This window comes from Pelodiscus sinensis, chromosome 2 (genome assembly GCF_049634645.1).
Source record: "Pelodiscus sinensis isolate JC-2024 chromosome 2, ASM4963464v1, whole genome shotgun sequence".
Classification (NCBI taxonomy): domain Eukaryota; kingdom Metazoa; phylum Chordata; order Testudines; family Trionychidae; genus Pelodiscus; species Pelodiscus sinensis.
The window spans coordinates 250,143,966-250,162,982 of NC_134712.1; the positions used below are offsets into that span (position 1 = coordinate 250,143,966).

The 19,017-nt window shown below is 44.1% G+C and overlaps 1 protein-coding gene across 5 annotated transcripts in view; it reads left to right on the top strand.

Moving 5' to 3' along the window:
• Nucleotides 1-19,017, top strand: part of ADCYAP1R1 (ADCYAP receptor type I) — a 213,453-nt gene that overhangs the window by 151,704 nt on the left and 42,732 nt on the right. For all 5 annotated transcript variants that reach the window (XM_006120585.4, XM_006120587.4, XM_006120590.3 and 2 more), the window contains 6 exons: nt 155-252; nt 1,679-1,811; nt 4,318-4,471; nt 8,306-8,366; nt 12,184-12,253; nt 15,708-15,799. In XM_006120585.4, coding sequence (XP_006120647.1) covers nt 155-252; nt 1,679-1,811; nt 4,318-4,471; nt 8,306-8,366; nt 12,184-12,253; nt 15,708-15,799 — 608 coding nt within the window. The remainder of the gene's footprint in view (nt 1-154; nt 253-1,678; nt 1,812-4,317; nt 4,472-8,305; nt 8,367-12,183; nt 12,254-15,707; nt 15,800-19,017) is intronic.

The window sequence follows — 19,017 nt, forward strand, 5'->3', positions numbered from 1 at the left end:
TCACCATGTATGAACCCAGTCACATTCATGTTTCTCACACAAGCTATTCCATTAAGGCGTGAGGTAACTGGAATTACTCTCCTGAGTGAGGTGAGCGAGATCTGGCCCCTATGTGACAGTTCTATTGGTGACCACGTGCTCTTTGTTTCTCAAGGATTACTACTACCTCTCCGTGAAGGCTCTGTACACAGTGGGATACAGCACTTCCCTGGTATCGCTCACCACCGCAATGGTTATCCTGTGTCGTTTCAGGTGAGTCCCCAATGAGTTGTTGCTTATCTCTGTTTAGGAAGGACAGAAGATCAGGTCCCATGGGACCAAAAAACCTCCCAGAAAACAAATCAAATGCTTGGCCTCAGCAGTTACAAAAATAAGATGCCAGCAATCTCTTAAAAATCAGGGGTCAATTGAATCTTTGTTTTGTTCATAGTTTACTGCACATGGGATTGGAATTTCCAAAGCACTCAGTATTAGGTGCTTATCTGGCCCCCATTACCACAGAAACCAAACATTTCATGATCTTTTAACATATTTATCTTCAGAATAACCTTGGGAAATAGGATAGTGCTATCATACCCCCTTTGCAGATGGGAAAACGAGGCACAGAGAAACTTAATGACTTATCTAAGGTCACCATCTTTTCTCCCTAAGGGTATGTCTACACTAGCCCCCTAGTTCGAACTAGGGAGGCTAATGTAGGCATTCAAACTTGCAAATGAAGCCTGGGATTTAAATATCCCAGGCTTTATTTGCATGTTCCCGTCCGGGCGCCATTTTTAAATCCCCTTAGTCCAAACTAACTGCCCGTGGCTACGCGCGGCAGTCAAACGTTAACTCGAACTAAATCCTTAGTTCGAGTTAACTGTTACACCTCGTGGTTGTAACAGTTGGAATGAGGTCTACCTAGTTCGAATTAAGCACTCCGCTAGTTCGATTTAAATTCGAACTAGTGGTTTGTATATAAAGCCACTTTTAAAGTTAATTTGAACTAACGGCTGTTAGTTCAAATTAAATTTGTAGTGTAGACATACCCTAAGAGATTAATGAAATCTTTAGGTCATCGGTGAAATGACCCATTTCCAGTCCTACTCAGGTAAATGGGACTATTGCCATCGACTTCAATGTGAGCAGAGTTATGATGGGCACTTCTGAAGGTACCGTCCATGATGTCTTCATGGAAAGTTCTACAGGAACTCTCATACCTGTGTGCTCACTGGCCAGGAAAATTAACCACAGACATTGTCTAATGGATATCACCTCTTATGCCAGGAAAGCAAAGTTCCCCTCCATCTCAAAACCTAAACCTCCCATGCAAAGACACAAACTGAATCAAACATTTTGGCTGTAATTCATTAAGCGATGCTAACATATAAGCAAATGCATTTAAAATCTTCCATAGAAAATATTTTTTCATGCAATGCAGTTGGCCAGTAGAATCATAATATCCTCAAGGCTACAAGGTCAGTTAGTTAAAAAAAATGCTCAGGTGTCCCAGGCCTTGAGCAGTGCCGTGGAAAGCACAGAATACTCTTTCCTGAGTTTCTGGATTAGCTGGGGTCACAAATGTTCCAACTCCATGGATTCAGGCATGAAACAAACAGTCTTCATTTATTCTTGAGAGAGAAATCAGTCATGGCCCCTTCCCACCCCTTTTCTTCTCTCCTTTTCCTTTTCCTAGGAAGCTTCACTGCACTCGGAACTTTATTCACATGAACCTCTTTGTTTCGTTTATTCTACGAGCAATATCGGTCTTCATCAAGGACGGGATTCTGTACGCTGAACAGGACAGCAACCATTGTTTCATATCCACCGTGAGTAGAAGTAAAGCTGGAGCCACCTGCTTTTCTAGAGGAAGAGGATGGTGATGAACTATTTGTATTGCAGTTGCTTCTGGAGGCCTTCACTGGAGATCTGTCCTCCATTGTGTTTGACTCATACAAATGCATAGTAAGAGAGAATCCAAACCTGCATCATGATCAGCTTGCAACAGGCCAACCAACAGCAATTCTGGGCTCCAGGGCAGAAATCAATGGGCCCTCGCCCCCCCCCCCCTTAGCCGGAGCTATAAGCCTCTCCCTCCCCCCACAGTTTGGAGATGTCCTCCCACCAGAGGAGCCCGCCAAGCCCAGCACCAGCCCCAACTTGCTTAGATGGGTCCCAGGGCAGCTTCACCACACCTCCCCCCCCTTCCCCAGCCTCAGCCTGCCTGCTCTGGGGAAAGCTATCGCAGCATCTCTTGACTCAAAGATGATTTTGATATGCCCCATTCAGGTTCCAGAGCGGGGTTACTGGGCCCTGGAAGCTGCATGGGAACTATCGAAAGCAGCTTTGAATCAAGAGACTCTTTCCCTGGAGCAGGCAGAGGTACAGCAGCAGCAACCCTGTCCCCAGGCCCTGTTAAATCACCCAGGCCCCAGGTCAATTGCCCCATTTGCCCTTCCACCATGCCCCCACTGGCAGGCCTGGCTGGTGGTGTAATTTTCAGCTCGAAAAGTCATTCCTGCACTGGCTGAGTTCAAATTCAACAAATGCTTTTGGCTGAATTGTTTTTAGAGCGACTAAATATTCTATAGTGACCATTTTTATTTTGGAAAATGTTGCTTTAAATTGTTGACTCAGAATGGGATTTCAAATTCACTTTTGGCCAGCTGTTTAAAAAAAAAAGAAGCAAAAACAAAGGGAGAAAACCACCATAGATCACTAATTAAAAATGAAGCAACTGATTTTTAAAGAAACCACACATAGGTTTCAAGCCACCAAAACCATTCTAAGAGTAGCTCCATTCAAGTTGTACCAATTTACACTGGCTGAGGATGTGTGCAGGGGGATGGAGTGCAAAGGGAGACAACCAGATGGCTCCTTCTCCTCATACTTCACGGATGATCGTCCCGTTTTCAGGGCTATTCTGTGGCATCATTTTGAGTGGCTGATGTTCAAGGCCCACTGACGGGTGGCAAAGGGGGTAATTGTCCTGGGGCTGGTGATTCAAAGGGGCCCAGAGCCATGTTTCCACTAAAGTGCACATCTGCGCGGCCATGCACAAAAATTTCTTCCCCCGCCCACCTCCTCTGGAGAGCCATGCAGCAGCACTTGCGCGGCAGGTGGCTGCACTGGTGGGCGGGGCCGGCTTAGATGGCATGGTGAGGGAGCCGCTGGGACAGGAGGGCTGTGGGAGGGAGGTTGGGGAAGGAGGTCTGCTCTGGTGGCCGGAGCTGCTACGTGGAGGTGGGGGCCAGGGCCAGTTCTAGCAACTGGGGCTGGGATGGGACCTTCCACATGGTGGAGGGGGGAGTGTTTGCTCCAGCGACTGGGAATGCATGTGTGCTAATAAATTGGGTGCCACAGAGGCGCACATCCAAACCAGCGCACATGACCTCAATGCCGGTGCACAAGCCAAAACTCACTCTGCTCATGGTTGGAAAACCTTAGAGAGAACACTGCCACCACTACTACTACCCTTTGAATTGCTGCTTTGAGGACGGGGGCATGGGAGAGGAGAGGAGTTCGCCGTAATCTGGGTGGTACTAAAAGCTGGTCCTGGCTCTGCCTCTTCCTCCCGAGGCCCCGCCCCCTCCACGGGAGCGGAACCAGGCCCCCAACAGCTTACCCCAATGCCCACAGTGGCCGTTGTCCCTGCTGATGATGCCGCAGAGTCAGTGTCATCCTGTTGATTTGCAACATTGCAAAGACAAGTCTCCCCACACAAACTCTGTATAGGGCTCAGCAGACTCCACCAGAGCTTGGTAGATTTGTAGCTGTGTTTAAAACTTTTTCCCATTTGCTTTTCATGTAAATCACTCGGCTTTCTTCACACTTATGCCCACTCTTCATTTTCCGGCGCTGAGTGACCGCCCTCCCCCTAATTACAGTGAAGAACATTTCAGAACTTTGCACACAGTAGGGTGCATCCTTTATGGACCATTCCACAATCTCGGGTCTTTATTTCTACTTAAAACCCTTTTTTAGATTTATTTACAACACTGGATTCTTTTCTTACTTGCATTTAAGGGAAGGAGGACTCTAATCTAGCAATTAGCTGCTATTGTTGACATGCACCTTAAGTAGTTCTTAAGCTGCCTGAAAGCAATTACAAAATACCATCTAAGGGCTAAAATTGATTTTCTCCCCTTTAGAGCTGCACTTTCTAAATGGCTTTGAACAGTTTCCATAAGCTCTTTAGATGTTCGTATAATAAAATAAAAGGCCAGATGGTTTTACTTGTTGTTTGAGGATTTGGGGATTTGTGTCTAGTTGTCATATCCCTGTCAAATTTTGGGGGGAACAGAAAAATAACTTTATTTGTGCTTGGTTTTGTAGGTGGAATGCAAAGCAGTGATGGTCTTTTTCCATTATTGTGTCATGTCCAATTATTTCTGGCTGTTCATCGAGGGACTATACCTTTTCACTTTACTGGTTGAGACCTTTTTCCCAGAAAGGAGATATTTTTATTGGTACACCATCATTGGCTGGGGTAGGTGGCATATCTTACATGGGCTTTGTAGCCTTAGTGCATGCAAAATGCTTTACTTCTTCACACAATACATAGTCAATCTGTGGAACTCCTTGCCAGAGGATGTTGTGATGTCCAAGATTATAATAGGGTTCAGAAAAGAGCTAGATAGATTCATGGAGAATATGTCCACTAATGGCTATTAGCCAGGATGGGCAGGAATGGTGTCCCTAGCTTCTGTTTGTCAGAAGCTGGGAAAGGGATGGATCACTTGATGATTCTCTGTTCTGTTCATTCCCTCTGACCACTTGGCATTGATCACTGTTGGAAGACAGGATACTGCCCTACATGGATCTTTGATCTGACCTAGTATGTACTCACCCTACTTTTTTCTTGAAATGAGGAGTTAATGGAGAACAAGAGAATGAGCGTAATCAAAGTAGAAATCACTTGGTGTTTTCAGTCACCAACTCCGGGGACTTGCATTTCCTTGCTCCTCATGTGTTTGTATGTACAAGTGCGTGTGGCATGAAACGTACCAGGAGGGCATCCTTATATGCCACCTGTGACAAAGCTCCTCCTTAATTTTAGTGGGTCCTGCCCTTTCAGACACATGACTTGCCTCAGAGGCTCACAACAGCCTTGATTTAGACACCAGCTTGCTGTTTGTTGAGCTACTGTCATCATTGGCCAGCATGGGGAAAAGAGGGGAACCAAACTTCACGGTCTCTCCCAGTGGGACAGAGTAGGACAGACCCTTGTACCAAAGCCAGTCTCTGTCTAAAACTGTAATGGGGAATTGGTGGAGGAACCCGGGCCTGCCCTCTACTCTGGGTTCCAGCCCAGAGACCCTGTGACAACAGCTGTCTGTAATGTCTCTGGTAACAGCTGCATGATAGCTACAAATTCCTGGGCCACTTCTCCATGGCCTTCCTGAGCCCCTTCCTTATTGGAGGCGTCAATCATGTCTGGTAGCTGATGAATGAGTGGAAGGCATGTCCAAGCAACACCTGCTTAGGAACCCAGGGATGGATAGGTAAGAGCTAGCTGTCTTGGAAAGAAACACATCGTGCTGTAAAGAGCTGACTCCTGTGATGACATGTAATGTGATTATTTGCAATGTGAAACTTCTGGGACCAATCCTTCCCTCAGGCGTGTTAATCGGAGAGTCTGTCGTTGAAATGTTGGCTAAGACTCCAAGATACCAGACACAAGAGAAACTGTTGATTGTAACTGCTGGTCTCAGGTTTCAAGGGTAGGCCCAGTGTTACATTTTGCATGACAACCGTTACCTTCAAAACTGATCCTGAATAGAAATAACCTCTGAGAGTAATTTAAAAAACCCAAAGAAACTTGACAACGTGTGCAGCTCTGCTTCTTCTGCTTGTTGTCTTCTTTTAGTGCCCACAGGCCCCAAGAGGGTTGAGGACCCCACTCTGCTAAGTGCCATACACACGCATGCGAGGCAGCTCCTGACATGACAATCATACACTCTACACAGTGGAAGGGGAAACAGAGGCACAGAAAGATGAACTGAGAAAGCCAGGCATAGAGCTTTGGTCTTTGAGTCCCAAGCCAGAGTCTAAGCTTACTCAGTGACGCTGCCTCTCATCTGATCTAAGAGTATGCCTACACTACAGTTTTTTCGGAAAAACAGCCTTTTTCCCGAAAAAACTTCACTTACGTCCACACTGCAATTGCATTCTTTCTAAAAAAAAATCGAAAGACAAGAGGGGTTTTTTCAACATTGGTAAACCTCTTTCTACGAAGTGTTGCAACTTGGTTCGGAGATGTGGTGGGGGCCCCAAAGAGTAAAGCTGATTACCCAGTGAAAACTACTGGATGATGGTAAAACAAATGATTTTTATTAAATGCAATGATTCTTTTATCAAAACCAAATAACTTTCAAATGATTTTGAAAACAAGCAATTACCTAATGCTTATACAGGGTGGAAAAACCTAAACTTATCTATACTTAATTAATTACAAACTTCTTTGATTACAATTCAACTATACCAAATCACTGTCTCTAATTCGCTTAAGGCAGCGCAACAGACAAACAAAAAGTACAAAAAACAAAGCCAAAATAATAATAATAAAAACTCCGCCCACAGTCAATCCTTCTAGTGTTATTTTTGGACAGCTGGTGGAGTTAGTCATTGATCTACTGTTATAACTTGACAACTCCTGGGTTTTTACTTCTATCACTTGCACCTGGCCTAAAAATATAACACTACTACGCAACACAGAATTACACAATCTATACAGTGCGATTAATATGACTCATTTACACTCTACAAAATTACACAGTGTAATTAACACAATTCAACTATTAACTAAACTAATGATTAATATGTTTTAAGCAATACTTACAAATCCAGCAATGATAACAGCTTAAAGACACACAAGAACTCGGAGCATGCTCAGAACTCGCGCGCCCCTATCTTTGACTCAAAGGGTGGGGAGGCAGCCTCAGGGTGATCAATCCTTCAGCCAGGCAAAAAGACACGTGCCCTCAATACACGGAACTTCCTCGAACAAAGGGGTAGAGGGTCTTTATACCATAACCAGATATCTGATACCATATTAGGATTTGAACTAACCTGATAGGCTAAAGTGCTCTTACAATGGGACAGTATGACGTAGTTGCTTTGTATGATTTGTGCAGCACCTGGCCAAATGTCTATGTTTTATTTTTCTGTTTTGGTGCCAGTAAGATAAGTTATTTTTTACTGGACTGATGTGTGAGACAGTTCAGTTTTTCTGTTCCCAGGGACAGCTAAATGAGGCTATTCTGGTCAAAGTGATATATATGTTAACAGTTTGCCTCCTATTCCTTGGGCCAGCTAAATTAAGTTTCTGCAGCTGCGTCTTATCTCTTTATGCTCACTCCCTGCTTCTGCCTGTTCTTTGATGCCTGCAAGGCCAAATTCCATTTACTGAAACTGCATCTTGCGCTTACAAGTTATGCTTTGAATCAGAATGCCTTAGCGGCCTACCTTCGCTGTGAGTGGTTTTATTATGGCAGCTTTGGACAATATGCACGAGGCCAAGATCAAAAGGACCTGCTCTGTGACACAAGGAAGAAGCCTTTTTCCGAAAGAGCTCTTTCGGAAAAAGGCATGTGTGGACGGGGAAGAGAGAGTTCTTTCACAAGAAGAGGAAAAAGGAAAAAGCACAGGTGTCTGGTGGCCACTCCGGCCACTTGTAATCACAGCTTAAATACAAGATAGTGTCCATTCAGTGTGGATGCTATCTTTGGAAAAAGCGGATCACTTTTTCGATGTGCTTTTGCTGTGTAGACACTCTCTTTTAGAAGAAGTTTTTTCGGAAGATATCTTCCGGAAAAGCTTCATCCAAAAGAAGCCCACAGTCTAGACAAGCTGCACCCCCAAAGATCTGATGGAAGGAGCTTGGCCTGTGTCTGTTAGTGCATCTGAATAGAGGATTAAATAATAAGACAATGTATAGACATGCCGACCAAGGGACTGTCAATCTAGCTAGTTAAAGAACCAGTCCATAGTGCAACCCCATCTCAGCTGAATATCAGTACAGGTAAATGTTAATAAATATGATCCCATCAAACACCAGTATTTGTCATTAATATTTAGTGAACATCCAAAAAAAAAAAGCATATCCTGAGACAGACTCAGGACTACTTAATGCTTTTCCAAAACAATCCTATTGTAGAGTTTGGGGTCATTCCTGGCACCGTTTTGTTTGTTTCTCCATCACTAAAACATAAAATCACAGGGGAAGATGACTGTGTGTCAACTGGAACTGGTGTGTTATGTGCAAAGAGGAGCTATAAATAACAATAAGCAATTAATGATTTCTCCATCTTATCTTTTGTAGGCACCCCGACAATTTGTGTCACTGTCTGGGCTGTGCTGAGACTTCACTTTGATGACACTGGGTAGGTACCATTGGGTGAGAAACTCTCCAATGACCTTATTTTCACATTTCAACTCACTGTTAAGTGAAGTACAGAAGAGAAGAGGTCTGGAGACTAGAACAGGGAAATGGGCTTCAGGAGCCTGGCTTCTATTCCCAGCTCTGCCACTAACTTATTGTGTGACTTTGGGAAATTTGCTTAGACTAAACCACTCTGCGCCTCAGAATGGACCCTAAATACCCTTATAGGCACAGCAGTAGACATGATAAAATATTCCGAGTTACTGCCCTTTGGAATCAATGAGAATTGGGGGTGAATCCCTGAATATTAGATCCCAGTTCACCAGAGACTGGAGATGTTTTGATGTGATGTTCTGGGTCAAGCCCACCTCTCTCAAATCCTCTTCTTAGGCTTTGTCTAAGCTGACAATTGAGCGGCAAAACTTTTGTTGTTCACAGGTGCTTACATCCACCCTCCCCTGAACAACAAAAGCTTTGCCTCGGCAAGTACTAGTGTAAACAGCGCTTTGTTGGCAGGAGCAGTCTTCCAACAAAGCAGATGCTGCTTATAGGGGGTAGAATTTTTTGGTCAGTAAAAGTGCCGGCAAACTGTGTTTACACTACCCGACTTTCAGCAGCACGGCTGTGTCGGCAGCCACGTTGCTAACAGCTGTGTAGTGTAGACAAAGCCTCTGGCTACGTCTACACTGGCCCCAAATTCCGGAAAAGCGATGCAAATCAGGTAAGTCAGCATAGGGAAATCCGCGGGGGATTTAAATATCCCCCGCGGATTTAAATAAACATGTCCGCCGCTTTTTTTCCGGCTTGGGGAAAAGCCGGAATAAAAGCGTCTAGACTGGCGCGATCCTCCGGAATAAAGCCCTTTTCACCTGAGGTAGGAATAAGAGATCCTCCGGAAAAGGGCTTTATTCCGGAGGATCGCGCCAGTCTAGACGCTTTTTTTCCGGCTTTTCCCCAAGCCGGAAAAAAAGCGGCGGACATGTTTATTTAAATCCGCGGGGGATATTTAAATCCCCCGCGGATTTCCCTATGCTGACTTTCCTGATTTGCATCGCTTTTCCGGAATTTGGGGCCAGTGTAGACGTAGCCTTAGTGTTTCAGTGACCCGCTACACATAAAAACCTCTCTCCATGGACCATTTATGTTCTGTTTTGAGGTGAAGACCAATGAAATCACCTATTTCCAGGCCAAACAAGCCACAGACCCCTGTTGTGTCATTATGATAATTAAAGAACTGGTCCTAAATGCATTAATTTCTTTTAGCAGCCCAGATGGCCCTTGCTTTGAGGGAGTAAATATCTCCGGGGAACGTCTTTGCTGCCTTCTGTCTTAAAAGTTGATTAAGATGAAGCACATTTAGATGGAGTCTTGCTGAGTCTGTCAGAGGCTATTTTCTTTTATGAAAGATCAACGAGGTTTCTTCGGGGAGGGAGGAAGAGCCAGTGTGAGTCTGAAAACACTTAAGAAACTACAAGCTGGGGAATCCGCAGACAGATAGGGAAAGAGCTGAACTATAAAGACACTTACTTCAACTCCTGATTCACCCCAGGGTGAGTGAGAAGGGAATTGGGCCTCTAGGATTAGATGGTCTGTCAATCCTGCGTAATACACTGATGGGAACGGTGTCACACCAGAAATTAGAATTTGGCATCTTAAAATGGGAAGGGGCCTTCCGCCCCTGCAGAGGTCATGTGGTTCTGGTCTCCACAGCAGTAAGCCACTTAGACCTGGAACACAACCTATCTGGGGAGTGCAGTCTCTCAGTCGATATTTACATGCCTTCCTGTTTCCTCCTTGTTTTTCATATTCCAATGTGACTCATACAAAAGGGGAAAATGGCTGCTGATTCCACTCCTTCTATCCAGTGGAAGGCTCATGGGTTGGTTTTGGGAAACCCGCAGTTGGCCGTTGTAATTGCTTTGTTAGAAACCAGGCCATGGGCAGTCCGGTTCATCGGACAGTGCAGGAGTCATGCCCAGTGACCTAATGGCCGGGTCTCTCTACCAGGACTGATGGAGAAATTGCAGATCTGTGCATCACTGTATTGGGCCTGTGTTTTGCAACAAGCACCCAGAAGATGGGATTTGGCTTATAAACATTTCCTCTATCCCCACACACCTTCACTCAACAAAAAGACCACAGGTTTTAATTGATAGGTTTCTACTTTTCCTTGCAGAGTTTGTAGGCAGGCATTTGAAATGTGTAAAAAGTAAAAAATAAACTTTTATAATAATAATATTTCCTTTTTACTGTTGGTTAGCATCTGACAATACATCACTCGCACCAGTTTTTGCAGTTGTTATTCCAATGGTTACGGCAGAGGTGGGCAATAAGACGGTGGCAGTTCATCAGGGTTAGCCTCTGTTGGCCCGCCACTGCCATATTTACCTGCACCTCCACAAATACTGGCAATTGCAGCTCCTATTGGCTGCAGATCGCCATTCCCAGCCAATGGGAGCTACAGGAAACAGCGCGGACTGGGCCAGCACTTCCCCCAGCTCCCATTGGCCCAGAAAAGTGATCCGCAGCAAATGGGAGCTGCATTCACCCATATCTGCAGAGGCTCAGGTAAATATAGTGGTGGTGGTCTTCCAGGAGCTAACCCTGGTGGACTGTATTTGGCCTGCAGGCAAGAATTTGCCCATTGCTGCATTGGGTTTAGCTCACAATTTTAAGTGCAAAGCATTTTGTGATGTCTGATGGTGTTAGGAAAATAAACCTCAATGAGTAACCATGTTTGGTTTGTTATAAATTAGAAATGTAGACAGAAAGCTGTGCAGGGTGGGGATGGGAATGGGAGGGAAAGTCCCGTACAAAAGATATGTAGGCATGTACAAAAGAAAAACATTTGCACTATTTTCCCAATTCTAGAAACCCGTCCAAGGCCCAAAATCCCAAACAATTGGATGACCTAGTTAGCCTTCACATGAGTATTTGCATGGAGTGCTCATGCCGTTTCATAGGAGTCATTTGTGCATATGAAGGCAGAATGCAGAACAATGGGCAGAAAGGCCTTTTACTGTAATGATAGACTGCTACAGAGGATGTTAAGGAGTGAGTAAAAAGGGACCTAACCCTTTGCCCAAAACTCAGTCTGAACCTTTTAAAATGAAACTTTGCTCTTCTGTACAGTCAACTTCAAAACACCCTTTTAAGCTAGTTATGTGCTGAGATCCCCATTTGCACATAGGCACTTAGGGCTAGATTTTCAAAGGTGCCTAAAGAGGGAGCTAGGTGGCTAGCAGGACTTTTGGCAGTGCCTAGCAGGGGAGGGCACCTCACAGACTTCAAGGTCAGAAGGGACCACCATGATCATCCAGTCTGACCCCCTGCACAGTGCAGGCCACAGAATCTCACCCACCCCCTCCCAGAATAATCCTCTCACCTATATCTCAGATATTGAAGCCTTCAAATACTTTGAAGACCCCAAGATGCAGAGAATCCTCCAGCTGTGATCTGTACCCCATGCTACAGAAGAAGGCAAAAAACCTCCAGGGCCTCTGCCAATCTACCCCAGAGGAAAATTCCTTCCTGACTCCAAATATGGCGATCAGCTAAACCCTGAGCATGTGGGCAAGACTCACCAGCCAGACACCCAGAAAGTTCTCACCTAACTTGGACTGATTTCAATAGGAGTTAGGGAAGTCAGTCTCAGAGACAGGAGTGGGCACCCTTCTTTCTTTAGTCTAAGTCTTGTGCTGTCCTCTTGTGGCAAAGTTCCAGGAGAAGAAAAGATCAGTTTACTGCAGTGCCCCGTGGTGTCTTTATCTTTCCCTCTTTCTTCCCCTGAATGCCCCTTTCTTATTTAATTATTTTAGTTGCTGGGACATGAATGATAACACCGCCCTGTGGTGGGTCATCAAGGGGCCCGTGGTTGGATCAATAATGGTAAGTCCCATACGGGAGAGAGAGCTCTTCGGGCTGTCCATGTGAGCTAAAACTGAGGTAAAACCAATTGCTCTGCAGGTGGCCAGGTTGGAAAATATCCAGGTATTACTGCTCCCATTGGAGCTGACGGGATTTCCGGGTCCCTGGGCAAAGTGGAGGGGCCCCAGCTCCCTGCTCATGGAAAGGGCGGGGCCTCAGTTAGCCTGACCTCTGGACTTTTAGAATTGCCAGGTTCCAGGGCAACAGCCCGCTTTGCCCTCCCTGTTGGTGGGCCTGACTGCTCCCAGATTCCTGGACTCCACTAGCATGCAGAGCCGCTCTCTGGCTCTTAATAGCAAGTCATGCAAATCTCTTCTTCAAGTGATTAATGAATGGAACAAACTACGGAGGGAAGTGGTGGATTCTCTGTCTGCTGGATGAATTTTTGGAAGACATGCTTTACTCAAACACAAGTTCTATTGGGTTGAGTACAGGAGAGCTACATGGAGGGAATAGCCAGCCATTCTGAGCAGCCAGGGGCTGTGGCAGTCAGAGAACCTGCCTCAGTTCCCTGCAGGGCTGCTGACCGGGAACTGCCTAGCTAAGTGCCACGTGGCCAGAATTTGCTTCTGGCACACCCACTCCGACCCTTCCCTGAATTCCCTGCCCTAGGGCACTACCCCTTCCTGCCCCAGGGCACCACCCAAACTCTCTGCATCCCTTTCCCCCTCTCCGCCAGGTCACAACTCCCTCCCAGACCCTGCACTCTCTCTTACATTCCTTCCACAGGCCAGAATCCTCTCCTGCATCCATATCCCTGCCCGGACCCTGTATTCTACTCCCCAGCACGAGATCACAATCCACTCCTTTACCTAAACTCTCTCTCTCAGACCCCACACCCTCTTCTGCACTCCCATCCCCTACTCTGAGCTCCCTTCTGCACCCATCCTCCATCCCAGACCCTATACTCCCTCCAAAGAAAAGTGCGAACCTCCTTGGCCACTTACCAAAATGTTGAAGTGACCCTCCCCTTCAAAAATATTTCCCACCCCTGCCCTAGAGGATACGCAGGTGACAGAACTTCCACCCCTCTCCCTTGGGGTTTTCAGTGAAGGGAAATTGCAAAATGATGTCTGGGGCTGCGTTAGTGGATGCTGCTAAGGCGTTGTACTGAAGCTGGTTGCAATTTTTTTACTATATTTTTAATAAGAAATCATTAGCATGAACATAAAAATGTATCTGTAGGAACAAAATATTTGATTTTTTTCTGAAAAAAAAAAAGAATTTTAGAGCCTGGTGGCCATGTTTGAGTTTACTTGTGAGGCTTTTTTAATCGAAAAATTCAATTTTTTTCACAGACACAGAAATGGGATTTTTTTCTCCCATTCTAGTGTTCATTTGGGGCATCTCCCAGCTGCCACAGCTAGCCCCTCACTAGCCAGTACTGCTTGCAAACCCTCTTTCTGTCTGTCCTTCTGAAGAAGAGGTTGCAACTGTTTTATACCACCACACCTGCTCCATTTGATGGACAGTCTACCAAGAGGTCCCCCCCCCCACTCACACACTTCCACTTGCTTGGATCTGAGAGCTGAATCTGACCTCATGGCTCCAAGAGCAATAGAGAAAAACCACATGCATTACCCTAGCTCAGTAAAGCCTGGTCTACACTAGGAAACTATTTCAAAGTAACAAAAGTCAATTTAATAACTCCTGAAATAATAAGTGGGTTGTGCCCATGAAAGCTCATGATACCATCTACGTGTTTTGTTAGTCTATAAGGCTATGTCTAGACTGCAGGCTTCTTTCGAAAGAGGCTCTTTCGAAAGCATCTTTCGAAAGAGCCTCTTTCGAAAGAGAGCGTCTAGACTGCACGGAGAAATTTCGAAAAAGCAGCTTGCTTTTTCGAAAGAAAGCATCCAGTGAGTCTGGATGCTCTCTTTTGAAGAAGCCCTATTTACATTGAAGAACTCCTTCTTTCGAAAGAGGAACTTTCGAAAGAAGGCGTTCTTCCTCGTAAATTGAGGTTTACCGCCATCGAAAGAAAAGCCGCGTTCTTTCGAATTAATTTCGAAAGAACGCGGCTTGAGTCTGGACGCAGGGGAAGTTTTTTCGAAAAAAGGCTACTTTTTTCGAAAAAACCCCTGAGTCTGGACACAGCCTAAGGTGCTACTAGACCATTTGTTGTTTTTCAAATTTAACATTAAAATAGTGTGTCCTCACTACGGGGAAACTTTGTAATTAGTCTGAGGCAGACTCTGTTAATGTGAATGCGCTACCTATACTTAAAGCCCTAGGAAGCACTGGGGAGTAATTAGTTCGAATTACTCCGGGGAGTAGTTATTTCAAAATAGCGGCACCGGAACGTCCACGCTACCACTATTTTGAAATAACTATTACAAAATTAGCGCTCTTCCTTGAGGAATAAAATAATGCTACTCAGCGGCCCCCGATTTTGAAATAACGGGCTTGGTCGTATGGACGTTCTGCTTGTAAATTCGACCTAAGCGGGGTTATTTTGAAATAAAGCCCTCGGCTGTGTCTAAACTAGCCAGTTTTTCTGCAAAATCATCCGCTTTTCCAGAAAAACTTGCCAGCTGTGTACACTGGCCTCTTGAATTTCCGCAAAAGCACTGACTTCCTACTGTAAGAAATCAGTGTTTTTTGCAGAAATACTATTCTGCTCCCGTTCGGGCAAAAGTCCGTTTTGCGCAAAACTTTTGCGTAAAAGGGCCAGTGTAGACAGCTGAGATTTGTTTTGCGCAAAAAAGCCCCGATCGCGAAAAGGGCGGTCGGGGCTTTTTTGCGGAAAAGCGCGTCTAGAATGGCCACGGACGCTTTTCCGCAAAAAGTGCTTTTGCGGAAAAGTGTCCGTGCCAATCTAGACACTCTGTTCCAAAAATGCTTTTAACGGAAAACTTTTCCATTAAAAGCATTTGTGGAAAATCATGCCAGTCTAGACATAGCCCTCGTGTAAACCACGGCCAAGAGAACCAATCAGCTCTTCCTTCATGCATAGCCTGGATTCTGACGGTTGCTGAGTGCATTGTCAATGGGATTGGAAGGTGCTCAGGACGGAGTTTTGGCCAGCCAAGCACAGGCATTCAAGGTCTGTTTCCATTGCAGTGTTTGAGAATGACAAATGCTGACAAAGTTGACTTAAGCCTCCCATCGACGGTTGCTGGCAAAAGCATGCTCAGGCATGCCAGGGAGTCTGTGCCCACAACGCCTTACGGCAGTTGTGAAAGTGGGAAGACTGACTTCCCGGCATACTACCCCACTACCACTCATGAGCCTGCAAGGTGCCCTCTCCACAGAAATTCTGCAGTTTCAGCTCCGCGGGTTTTGGAGGAGAGAGGCAATGGGGCCAGCGAAGCAGACTCCCCCTGTCATATTAGCAGAAATATGACAGTGCTAGTAGCATTCTCCCCCTATGCCCGGATTGCTTTTCAGGTCTGTTTCCTCCTTCTCTTCCCAGATCAATTTTGTTCTTTTCATTGGCATCATCGTTATCCTTGTGCAGAAACTCCAGTCACCTGATATTGGGGGCAACGAATCCAGCATTTACTTGTAAGTACAACAGCTGTCAAAGGAGCAGTAATTAATTCCGATCTCTAATATACACATAGGAAAAACACGCTCAATAGAACTCAATTGATTTGTTAGGCTTTGTCATAGAATCTATTGATTTTTTTTGTCTTAATGCAAAGGCCACTAAAATACTGTTTTAGTGCCACCTTTGAGCTTTTTTGAAAGCTCTTAGAAAAGAATTCTAAATATATTTCAAAACTGGATTATGCACAGACCAGTTGTTTGGACATACAGTTCAGGCTTTGAGTAGTGCTGTATCCATGGGACAGTTGCTGTGCTTCATATGTTCCAAGGACCTGATTCAGAGTGCCCTGAATTCAGTAAGAGTCATTCTGTTAACTTTAGTGGATTTTATCCGATTCTAAGTCACAGAATTCCTGGGAAGTGACATTTGCTCCCATTTCCAGAAAGCAATTTTTGAATCCATTCCACTCAACATTCATTTTTGCTCTCTAAATTGCTTCAAAGCTCCCAATGAATCTTAGAAGTTTCCATGTGAGATTTCAAATCGAGGCTTGCTTTCATTTTGCCCTTTTATATTTTTGTCCAAATTATAAACCTATCCATTAGCTCCCACTTCCTCCTCCTCCTAGAGTCATCATCAACATTGATTTGGTCATAAATCCGCATGTCCAGTTTGTGTCTCCCATTAGAATAATTGTTGTTTTTCTTTTAGATATTCATGGAATGTTGAAAGGAAAAAAAATAAGCAGCATATTTGATACTTCTCTGGGTTTCCTACTTAAGGATTAAGCAGGTTTCCCCTGCACCTTCCAAAAGACACAACATTTTGTGCAAACTAAAACCATCATTATTATTAGTCTGGTTTTCCTGCTTAGCATGGAAAAATCCATTGCAAAAATGCAATGTTCACCAGAGAATAAAATGTAACAGGTTGCAGGAGATTTCTTAGCATGTAGGATTATGTTTAAAATTTCTCTCTAATGCCCTCTATTGCCCCTTTTGATAGCTACAACTGCAACACATTTGCACAGTCCAACCAAAAAGCCCTTATTTATGCAAAAATCTCATCAAGATCTATAGTGTAGTAAGCAGCTCATTTTGTTGCTCTTAAATCCCGGACAGAGCAAAGACAGAGCCTGTATAGTGGTTGTATTTAAACTAATTTAGAAGATAGACAACACTTCAGGTTCTTTGGCTCTGTCCCATACCCTGAATAAATTCTGTTTGTATTCTTTGATATGGAGACTTATGTCTCATGAGAAAACACTGCAAAATCAAGATTTGTCTGAGAAAGCATTTCAGGTCTGGTCACTACAAAACCCCATAGTTCATTGTGTGAATTGCATTGATTTCTTGATGAAGAACAATATTTTTCACCTATCCTTTCCTCTAGTATTTGTTTTTCTGGGGCGGGGAGGGAGGAGTTGCATGAAATGGTGGCATTTCTAGAGATGACTTTCTCCTTTAGGCCTTCCCTAAATAGAGCATCCATTTAATTAAGGTTTTTCACTCAAGTTGTAAGCTTTATACCCACAGACCTAAAGAATGCTTTAAATAATTGATACAGATTTACACTGCTCACACTTACAACTCAGAAGAGATAGTAGTGGCTAGGTTAGCCATCATCCCCACATGGTTTGCCCATCCCAGTGCATGAAGACTTTCCATGTAATCCCTTGCAGGAAATCCCCACGACATCTTAAATGTCAATCTAGATGTGCAGAGCCATTTCTTCCTGTGAATAGCTAAGTACATGTTTGCTGCACATCTATTACATATGAGGCAAAGCATGCCATAAATTCAAATGATTAGAATAGGCTTATGAAGCACCCTTGACATCTTTAGTCAACATGGTGACTGGGTTTCACTTCTATTTTTCCTATGTGTATAGTTGGCAACCAAAAAAAGTAAACATCATATTTTCTGTTTCATTCGCTGCCATTATTTTTTTCATATTTGTTTGCAACTTTATAAATGGACATGTATATATATATATACTTCATGTATGCATGTTATGAAGTGGAGTGTTGTTTATCCAAACAGAAAATCTGTGAAGTATAGAAGTGTAGAAGAATATATGCATAGATACACACAGGAAGATGTAGTATATATGCACACATAGGCTGTGTCAAGACTGGCCAGTTTTTCTGAAAAATCAGATGCTTTTCCGGAAAAACTTTCCAGCTGTCTACACTGGCCTCTTGAATTTCTGCAAAAGCACTTACTTCCTACTGTAAGAAATCAGTGCTTTTTGCAGAAATACTATGCTGCTCCCGTTTGGGCAAAAGTCCCTTTTTGGGCAAAACGGCTAGTGTAGACAGCTGAGATTTGTTTTCCTCAAAAAAGCCCCAATCGCGAAAATGGCAATCGGGGCTTTCTTTCAGAAAAGGATCCATGCCAATCTAGATGCTCTGTTCCGAAAATGCATTTAACGGAAAACTTTTCCGTTAAAAGTATTTCCGGAAAATCATACCAGTCTAGACATAGCCACAATGTGTAAAAATCTGTTTCATCAGAGGAATGCATGATTATGCCACCATATTGAAACTTCCATGGAGTTTAACCTAGAGTCCGTAATGAGTATCCACTTGCCCCATTCTCTTTTCTCAGACTAACACATCCTTAGTATGCTCATTCCTTTCACTAGACGAAAAATGAAACACTTCCAGCCAAGTCTGCAGTAGCTTTGAACACGCCTCCTATCAATAAACACGCTTAAAGCAATTTGTTTGGGTTTTATCTTTTTGTTCTAATGTAACTTTTTAAAAAGTGCATGGTGGACTTCAGTTCCGCCTGGCTAAATGAGAATGAAAGACACACGGATGCTCGTTCTGTATCCCAGCTGTGAATGCACAGATACGAGTCTCGTGGAAGAAAAAAAGAAATGTTCAGATTTTGGAATACTAGTTGAGAGAACCATTTTGGGTGAAATCCTGCCCCATTGATCTCAATAGGAGTTTTGGTGTAGACTGTAGTGGGGCCAGAATTTCATCCTGTATTATAAAAATGAGACAAGCCATCAAAATTCCCACTCAGACAGCTCAGTTTGGATCAGCTCAGTTCTCAAGACCAAGTTCAGCAAAACACTTAAGTACAGGTTAATGTGATCGGCAAAGGAGTTAAACATGTGGCTGAGTCCCATTGACTTCAATGGGATATAAGCACATGCTTAAAGTTAAGCACCTGATCAAGTGTTTTCTTAAATCATGCATTAATAAACTGGAGTTTTACAA